This window comes from Protopterus annectens, chromosome 2.part1 (genome assembly GCF_019279795.1).
Source record: "Protopterus annectens isolate FY-2018-M chromosome 2.part1, PAN1.0, whole genome shotgun sequence".
Classification (NCBI taxonomy): Eukaryota; Metazoa; Chordata; order Ceratodontiformes; family Protopteridae; genus Protopterus; species Protopterus annectens.
In genome coordinates, this window is record NC_056729.1 from 1,460,113,049 (window position 1) to 1,460,123,319 (window position 10,271).

A 10,271-nucleotide genomic window follows, 5' to 3' on the forward strand; every position below is an offset into this window, starting at 1 on the left:
TTTTCCTGATCAGAAGAGGAATCAGAAGAAAGAAACCTGATCTGATGTTTCATAGTCAGTGCCTTGCCTAGGCCTCTTAAGCAGGAGGGGGATGGGAACCCTTGATCAAAGTAATTAAAATCCTCAGCCATTTTGATCATTTGATTTTTAGGCATAGGGGCCTGTGCACGTGGCCCAAGTGTCGTTTTTTTAGATATAGAAGTTGATTTTGGCCTAGGTTTTGAAGATGGCGTCGGTTTAATATACAAATCTTTAGGCCTGAAAACACCCTCAAAAGCTGGTGCCTGCTCAGCAGCTCCGGACCCATCTAAGGTAGAGACATCCGCGGGTTCAATACTTAGTGTCTCGCAGCATACCGGACTCCGAATGAGTCTCAGTAGAGTCCTGCGAATCAAAAGTAGCGGGTATCAGGGACTGCAAAAGCGCCTCACTGAGTACCGGCAAACCAGCGACTGGCTTAGGAGAAGCGTCGTCGGTTTTGGGCCTCGACGGTCTCTGTCCTTTTCTTTGCATTTTTTATGTATTCCAGTAGTCAGATTGCTAACTGACGACATTTCTGGATAGTTAAATCTTGAGCCAAAATATTTTGATGCAAAAATATACCGAAGCTTAATAGTGTGTTGATTAAATTTAGCACAAAACCGACAGCAAGGCATGTTGTGGTCAGGGCCTAGGCAAGGAAAACAGTATAAATGAAAATCCTTATGAGGTATTTGCTTCCCACAAGTAATACAATTATTAACTTTTACTGACATCGGTAAGGAGCAAGAAAAAGTTTCCCCAATGGGGTACTTAGCTTTAGGTTGAAGATTTAGGTTCTGAAACTCGAAAACGAAAGCTTCTGCTTCAGGCACTGCGTGGCAAGAAAGACTGATGAAAATAGCGACGGCTGCATGTTTTATACCCATGACGACCTGACGTCATGGAAGGGACAGCAACTGACACAGGACCTAAGACTTTGTTAATCAGGCCGACTGAGGGCAACCTGCCAGCAGATTACCCTAAATGTAATGACTGCAACAGTGAAACACGAAGAACATCCCATTTGTCCTGGGTAATAAGATCCCATTTTTTTTTGCCTGCAGAGCTATCTTTCCCCCTAAAGGAGCAGTCAGTTGAGAAGGGCTTGGAAGTTTTAAAGTTAAGTCATTGAGACAGTTTACCATAGGGGGGAGTCTTACTACTCCCTGCTTTGGAAGTGGGAGCTCCTCTCTGCTTAGTCCTGTGTGTACCTTGGGACTGAAGTCTGGGTATTCTGCTGGTTCTGGATTTGGACTGAGAAGGCCTGGAAGATGCAGGAAAGGACCAGTTCTTAGACGGCCAATGTCTACTAAATCTTGGAGGCTGTACTTGCAATACATCTTTAACAGTTTGCATAGATTTAGCTTTTTCCTCCATCTTTTTAAGTACTACTTATACTTTGCTGCCAAACAGACGGTCCTGGTTTAAGGAAGCATCCAGCAATTTAGCTTTAACATGATCTGGCAAAGATTGCTCCTTAAGCCAAGCATGCCTTTTAAGTACAGTCTGTACAGACCCAGTGACAGCAGCCCTGCAAGATGCCTCTAAAGAATCAAAACCACATTGCAAAGTATGTTTTCCAATTTGTTCAGCAGAATGCATTAAATCCTGTAAATCCTTATTTTCAGCACAGTCAGGAATCATCATTTTCTGTTTAAGCAATCCAATAATATGCTGCTGATACTTTAACATATGAAACTGGCAGTTTAAGGCCCTAATGGCCAAAGTTGCAGAAGTGCATACTTTCTTACCCCATCTATCCAGTGCTCTAGAATCTCTATCAGAGGGGGTAGGATTTTTGGCAGTAGTAGCCTTAATGTCCTTGGGTCCCTGTGAAATGGTCTCAGGATCCGCAGTAGGATTTTTGAAGAGGAACTTGTGAGAGTCAGGGACCCTGTAATATCTGGTTTTCTGGGAGCAGGAGGTAAGGCGTCAGGGGCCAAGCTAGATTCCGAAAAGTCATTGTCAACAATGTCCAGTACAGGGGAGATAGCTAAAGGCCTGTGTTGAGGCAGGAGTATGAAATCCCTAAGCCTCTTTTTAGAATCAGAGTAATCGTGGCTTTTCTAGCGAAAATGCTCCCCAAGAGTATGCAAGGTTTCACCAAAAGAGAAATCCTCTGGAGGGGAAGCAGAGGGAACAGAGTCCCCTGCATCAGAATCCTCATATGTAGATGAGGGTAAATCCTGGTCCTCAGAGGAAACAAAAATTTCAGAATCTTGATCAGAAGAATCATAAGCAAATTCAGACCTAGGTCTCTTAGAGGGGGAAGGTTGGCTTTCCCTCCTTAAAGTAATAATGTCTTCAGCCATTCTTATCCTTGGTTTTGTTTTTTTTTTGTTTTTTTTTTAAGGCATAGAGGCCTGACCATGCGGTCTGGGCATCTGTTTTCTAGGCATGGATTGAGTTTCAGGCCTTGAAGAAGAAGATGGCATCGGTTTAATATGCCTGAATACACCCTCAGAAGCTAGTGCCTGCACAGCGGCTCCAGACCCATCCAAGGTAGAGACATCTGCAGGTTGCACAGTTGAAGCATCTTGTGGCATACCAGACTCTGAATGGGTCTCAGTAGTAGCCTGCGAATCTGAAGTAGCGGGTATCAGGGGCTGCGAAACGCCTCACTTGAGTACTGGCGAACTGGCAACTAGCTTAGGAGAAGCGTCGTCGGCAGCTTTGGACCTAGGCAGCCTGTCTCTGTCTTTCTTTGCGTCTTTTGGAATGTCGGTAGTTGGTGGCTTACCGAAGCCATATCTGGGGAATTGAACGGAGTACCAAAATATTTAGAAGTGTAAATATACCAACAATGAATAGTTGGTTGCTTAAATAAGGCACAAAACTAACAGCGAGGTACGTCATGGTCAGGGCCTACACAAAGAATACAGTACGAATTAAAAACTTTATAAGGTATTTGCTTTCCACAAGAAATTATTGACTTTTACTGACATCGGTTTGAAGCAAGAAAAAATTTCCTCAACGGGGTCCTTAGCTTTAGTTGAAGACTTCGGTTCTGAAACTCGAAAATGAAAATTTCAGTTGTCAGCCAACCAGCACTTGCTAACTGTTTTTGCTTCGAGCACCACACGGCAAGAAAGACTGATGTAATGGCATCAGCTGCATGCTTTATACCCATGACTACCTGACGTCATGGAAGATAAGACAGCAAACGACACAGGACCAAAGCTTTTGATAATTAGGTCGACTGAGGGCTACTGCAAGCAGATAACCCAAATGTGATGACTGCAACAGTGTAGCACGAAGAACATCAAAAGTTCTAACTACAACTACTGCATAAAAAAACTACTCAAAAGTTGAAGTAGAACCCCCCCCACATCGTATTTTTATGATGCGTTAGTCATAAAAACAAAAAGGTGCCTTAATTACTGTAACAATTAGTTATGTACTTGCCATAACACTAGATGTATGTAGTCCATCTCGCCATATATTCTTCACATGTGGGTTCGGAGCCGACAGTCGGCTCCGACTCGGCCTATATACTAGCTCGAAAGTCTTTAATTGGCTGGCTAAGATGGTATCCCACAATGCCGTGCTCCACATCCCCAGATCTAGTTTGCTGCTAACAAAAGCCATTTGTGCAATGTACACACACACAGATCCACAGCCAAGAAGATAAGGTTCAACAAGTTGTCTAAAGGGACTAATACCAGGGTTATCAAAAGAGATCCTCCAAATTCTCCAGGCAGGGGGACGGTGGGTGGGTAATGAAGAATATATGGCGAGATGGACTACATACATCTAGCGTTATGGTAAGTACATAACTAATTGATGTTATGTAGTCCTATCTTGCCATTACTCTTCACATGTGGGACAGCGTCCTTAGCACCTATATCCCGGGTGGCTCAATGAAAGATACTCCTGAGCACAGTGGAGCCAAAGGAAGACCTGCCCCTGGATACCACATCCAATTTGTAATGAGACACAAAGGTATGGGGAGAAGCCCATGTTGCAGCTGCGCATATATCATCCAAGGATAGTCTGGCTTGAAATGCTGTAGACATTGACACTGCTCTCGTAGAATGTGCTCTGACTGGAAAGGGTATGTTTCTACCTCTTGTCTGGTAAATAAAAGGAGATGCAACCAGATATCCATCTGGAAATGGTTACTTTGAACACCGCTGACCCTAAGCGGTTGTCCGAGAATGAAATGAAAAGTTGATCTGATTTCCTCCATTCTTTAGTCCTGTGTAAATAAAAGCATAGTTGCCTATGAATGTCCAACGTATGAAACTGATATTCTACCTTGTCAGAGAAATTGGGAAAGAATACTGGCAGTTCGATGGATTGATTAATATTAGACAGTGACACTACTTTGGGAAGAAAAGTTGGGTTCGGCATGAGGGAAACCCTGTCTTTATGAAAAACCAGGTAAGGGGACTTAGCTGACAAGGCCTGAAGCTCTGAAACCCTCCTGGCAGAAGTATTGGCTATTAGAAAAGCTGATTTCCATGTCAAAAATTTCAAATCGCAAGAAGCAGCAGGCTCAAAGGGTGCAACAGTGAGAGCCTGCAGAACAAAATTAAGGTCTCAAAGCATAACCGGTTGAGCTACAGGGGGACGAAGGAGTAGTGTGCCTTTCATGAAGGCTTTACACAGTCTGTGCGCCATTAAGCTGGGTTCATGAGCCACATGATAATTAGAGATGGCCGCTGGTGGCTGGGGCTGATCCTTGGTAGAATAGTTGAGACAGGAATTCTAGTACAGTGTTGATGGAAGCCGTGTAGGGGTCAATATCTTTAGACTGTGCCCATATCGAGAACCTTTTCCACTTACTGGAATAGATCTTCCTAGTGGCTGGTTTGTGAGAGGATGAAAGGATATTTACTACATTTGGAGAAAAATCGTGATACCTGACTATGGTCGGAAGTGGAGTAGCCAGGCGGTCAGCCGGAGAGTCTCCAGGGAGGGGTGGAGCTGTCCCGACATATGTGTCAGTAAGTCCGGACGAGCGTCCAGTGTCCAAGGAGGCCCCACTGCAAACTGTTGGAGAAAGGGGAACCATACCTGTCGAGGCCAGTATGGAGCGATCAGAATCAATCTGCTTCCCAGAGATAGTGCTTTCTGAATCACCTTCGAGATGAGGGGAAACAGAGGGAAAGCATATAGCAGACCCGAGGGCCAAATGTGTGCAAGAGTCTCCCTTGGATATCCCCCCAATGGAGGTATCAGTGAGAAGAATGCATGGCATTTCGCATTGAGAGGGCTGGCAAATAGGTCGCAGCAAGGCTGACCCCATTTGTTGAATATGCTGTCCGCCACCTGGCAGTTCAGGGACCAGTCGTAGGGCAGGAGGATAGCCCTGCTTAACTTGTCTGTAATCACATTGGTTTTCCCCGGAATGTGCGTTGCTATCAAGGTCCTGTGGGAAGCTATCGCCCAGTTCCACACTCTCATAGCCTCTCTGCATAGTGGATATGATCAGGTTCCCCCTTGTTTGTTGAGATACCACACTACAGACATGTTGTCCGAGTGTATCGCAATCGTCCCGGTTGGGAGGACATGTTGTAGAGCCTGCAACGCTAGTAGCACTGCCCTCATCTCCAGGACATTTATGTGCAAATTCATCTTATGTTCCTGTCACGTACCTAGGACCAACCTACCGAGATAATGCCCCGGGAGGCATCCGTGGTCAATGTGGCTACCGGATCGTGTGAAGAGAACGGTTTCCCTACTACTAGGTTGTCGGTGCACAGCCACCAACTCAGATCCGGGAGGCATCCGTGGTCACTGTGGCTACCGGGTCGGGTGAAGAGAACGGTTTCCCTACTACTAGGTTGTCGGTGCACAGCCACCAACTCAGATCCTGTCTGCATATGTTTTTGATCAAGATGGGATGAGATAGAGGCAAACTCTGAAAGGACCACTGAGCAAACAGGAGCCACTGTAATATGCGCATGTGCAGCCTCGCTAAAGGAACCGTCATGATAGTGGATGCCATCGTGCCTAGTAACTGCAGCACTAGCCTTGCCTTTACGTGTATCAAAGGTATCATCTTCTGAACCTGCCTTTGTAACCTCGTGTTCCTTTCCATGGGCAGAAACGCTCTCATCCGAATAGTATCCAACTCTGTTCCTATAAATAAGACACGCTGTGAGGGTAGCAAGGCAGATTTTTCCAGTTTATTGTGATGCCTAGCTGATGGCAAATGCTGATGGTATAGTTTCTGTTTTCTGTTTTGATAAAGTAGATGCTTTGCAGGGGAGGCTAGGAGCCAGTCGTCCAGGTAAGGAAACACCTGGAATCCTAGACGCCTCAAGTGAGCCGTCACCACTGCCATGCATTTGGTGAACACCCTGGGGGCTGTGGGGGCTGTGGTGAGACCAAAGGGCAGGGCTCGAAACTGGAAGTGTCTGGCTCCCAGCCGGAAGCGTAGATGACACCGGGATGCTTTGTCCATTTTTATGTGAGCACATCCATACTTCCTTTACCAACAGTGGGAGAATTGACTGTAGTGTGACCATTCGGAACTTGGACTTGCGAACATAATGGTTTAGTTGGCTGAGATTCAGGATGGGTCTCAGGTCCCCCGTGCTTTTCGGCACCAAAAAAAATCTTGAGTAGGTCCCTAATCCGATCTGGTCTGGGGGGATGAGCTGGATGACTCCTTTTTCTAGCAGCTGAGAGACCTCTGATGCTGCTTGGTCCCTTTGACTGGGTAGTGGGTCTGGGATCCTTTTGGGGGTAGGGGTAAAGGAGTGAAATGGAATGGTGTAACCTCCGGCGATTATCCCTAACACCCATCTGTCCTGGGTTATTCTTGCCCAGGCTTCTGGATAATGGGAAATCCGACCCCCGACTGGCTCCGGAGAAGCGCAGCTGGGCACACCCTCAAGAGTGAGAGTATGGGGAACCGCAGAAAGAATCCCGGTCCTCCGAGTTGCGGGGGGGCCCCTCTGCCTCTGGGGCGGCGTCTTCCAGAGTATGAACCCCCCTCTGTCTCGAGGGGGGGTTCCTCACCTTGTGCGTCAGGAAACGACCTCTGTGATTTTCTGAACCACATCTTTCCCCCCCGCTGAGCCTTGGGATAAGGTCTCGACAGTAGGGAAAAATGGACTCCCACGGCAGACAAGGTCTTACCCTCTTGTTCACACCTGGTGAGTGTGTCTTTTACTTTGGTCCCAAACAAGGAGGAACTGTCGAAAGGGGCATCAGTAAAGGAAGACTTAAAGACCTCTGCAAAGTGACACAGGCGTAGCCAGGCCTGCCTCCTGAGGGCCACTCCTGAACTGGCCGCCCTGCTAGCTCCCTTGGCCGCGTACGAGATTAGTCGCATGGACAAGTTCGCAATAGAATTAAGGGTGGAAAGCTGAGCGTTGACTGTTTGAGCCACCGTCTCAGGAACATTACCCCTGAGAGTATCTCCTACCTCCTTAAGGAGATCTCTTTGGAGCCGCGTGAAATGAGTCAAGTAATTCAGCGACCGCAGGGTAAAGGTCGCTGAAAAAAAAAGTATGCTTCCCGTAGCGGTCCATCTTCCTGGACTCCTTGTTCGGGGGATGAACCGTAGAGGAGGATTCCGCAACTTCCTTCTGTGTGGCGGCCGCCACCACCATAGCATCTACTGGGGTTCCTTTAGTCAGAAATTCCTTCCCTTGGGGGGGGCAGACAAGAATTTGTTCGGCGGTCGAGGGACAGGCTCCACTGAGTCAGGGGTTTCCCACACCCTTCGACAAATTAAGTCTAGGAGCTCATCGAAGGGTGGAGATACCCAGGAGGCGGAAGGCTGGGTGCCAAAGGCCTTAAGGAATACTGACTCCTCTTTGGAGGGGGTTTTGGAAGGCCAGTCTCCTCTTTGTTTCAAAATCTCCAGTATTTCGGAGAACGAAACATCCTCAGAGGAAGACTTAAGGGACCCCTCCGACTCCTCGAGGTCAGTATCTGAAGTGAGGGACTCGTCTTGGGAGTCTATACGCTTCCTCTTACAAGATTTTTCTGGGGGGGTCCCTCAGACGCAGAGTCTGAGGGCTCCTCAGAAAGAAGGGGACCGCTCATGGGGGTGTCCTTAGGCCTTTGTGCCCTGCTGTTCAATGATAGAGGGGTGTCAGAAGCTCTCGCCAGTGCAGTAGGGGATGGTAGAACTGATCCGGTGGAGGTAGCTGAACCAGCCAGTGCGCTCCACATTGCCTCGAAGGCAGGGCCCCCTGAGTCTGAGGACCGACCGCCCTCTAGGGCCATGACCAGGGCAAGGGTCCCCCCTGCCGACTCACCCGGAGGAAGGCTCAGCACCGACCTGTGCTCAGAGTCATTCCCCTCGGCGCCGACAGAAGAGACTCGAGTCCCGGACTCTGTGGACGGAGCAGACAGGGTCGGAGCTGAAGTTGGTACCGAGAATCCCAGTTGGGGTATCGGAGCCAACACAGGAACATCCCTCGGAGCAGAGCTCACTGGCTCCAAAGACAACGATGCGCTCGGAGGAGGAATAGCAGGTACGACTAACAGGGCTGGCTCCGGAACCGACTGGGTCGGAGCAGAGAAGAGTTTAGTCAACACTGGCGATTCCAGGAGCCGCTGCACCACCCTATCCACATCCAGATCTGAAAGCCTGGAGGATTTGGAGGAAACCGATGGAGAAGCAGACCTCTTATCTGGAGAGACTTGTCTTAAACTTGGAGACCGGCTCCAAATTGGTTCCAAAATTATTGGAGCGGTCGAAGATTCAGTCAAAACAGTGACTTCCTGCGGCTCCGAGATCGGTGGAGCCGAGGAAGCAGATTCCACAACCAAAATCTTAGAGGGCGGCTCCAAGACCAAAGATGGAGCCAGCAATCTCTTTTTGGACTTAGAAGCCTTCGACTTCGAATCAGAGCTGGGAGTCGAAGCTAACTTTTCCTCGAAGGATGGTTTTAATAGACCCTTTAATATCAACTTGTTTTTCCTTTCTTGGAGCACCAGAGGACTAAAGGAGTGACAAAAACTGCAAGACTCCTGAAGGTGGATGGCTCCAAGACAATAAACACAGACGGAATGTCCGTCTGTAATAGACATTTTATATGCACATTTCGAACACTTTTTAAAGCCAGAAGGCTTATGTTCTTTTTGCTCTTTAGACATGATAGAACTAAGCACAGAACTCCAACTTTCTCGTAACTGAGAAGAAAAAGGCGGGAAGAGAGCGCCTACTATAACAGACAGTCACTGACTAGACACAACGATAGAGACACCTCTAATTAAAAACGGTCTCCACACAAGAGAACATCACAAAAGTCCAACAAACAATCACAAAGGGAGGACTAGGTCCTCTAACTCAAACGGGCCTAGCCCGAGGGAAGGAGGGATACCACAAAAAACACACAAGAGAACCAGAAATGCCAACAATCGCTCTCACACAAATTCTAATCAAACATTAAACAATATCAAATAATTTCTCAAGAAATTTCCCAAGAAAAATAGTTTTCAAAAGGTACGTAGCCAAGCCAAGTCGAGACCATGTCTGAGCTCTACAAGCGGCAAACGAGATCTGGGGATGTGGAGCATGGTATTGTGGGATACCATCTTAGCCAGCCAATCAAAGACTTTCGAGCTAGTATATAGGCAGAGTCGGAGCCGACTGTCGGCTCTGAACCCATATGTGAAGAATAATGGCGAGATAGGACTACATAACATCCCAGGTTTTATTCATTCTTCTAATTTTATAACATATTCCACTTGGCACTGTGAAATCAAATCCCATCCTAACATACCTTTCTCCTTTCTGGCGCTTCAGATTTCCTTTATATTCAGACCATGTACTCTTGTCTGACAGTTCGCCAGACATGAAATCTTCCAAGCTGGGTCCATGCTCAAATAGCTCTTTTTTGCCTTTGTTATCAGAGGTGGTAGTCAAGGTTCTTAAATGTCCCCATAAATAGGTATTGAAAACCTGAAAAAGTAGTAAGGTATTAAAACAAAGGTCTTAAAAGAATTATACCAATAAAAAATTGCATATCGATGAGCAAGAAAAAGAGTAAGCAATGTAAAAGAAATTGATATTAAACAAGCTGGGTTACTCTAACAAGGTGCAATTATTAAAGGGTGTTCTCTTCAGAAAGGATCAAACAAAATTCTGTCCAAATTAATCACACAGCTACACAGAACTATGAGTGCAAAGGCCAAGAGGCAAATTTTACTCCTAAACGCACCTGATTCTTACTATTATATTATCACCTTATTAAATCTATTCAGCACAGCTTTAATTTTATCTCATCACAATCAATTTGTTTCATTCTTCTCCTGGCTCTCATTTCCTGGCACTCAGT

The 10,271-nt window shown here is 46.8% G+C and overlaps 1 protein-coding gene across 1 annotated transcript in view; it reads right to left on the bottom strand.

Moving 5' to 3' along the window:
* LIAS (lipoic acid synthetase) overlaps window positions 1-9,891 on the bottom strand; it is a 917,328-nt gene extending 907,437 nt beyond the window's left edge. The window contains exon 1 of the mRNA XM_044062935.1: window positions 9,717-9,891. Within this exon, the coding sequence (XP_043918870.1) occupies window positions 9,717-9,790 (74 nt within the window). The 5' untranslated portion in view covers window positions 9,791-9,891. The remainder of the gene's footprint in view (window positions 1-9,716) is intronic.
* Between the last annotated feature and the right edge of the window lie 380 nt (window positions 9,892-10,271).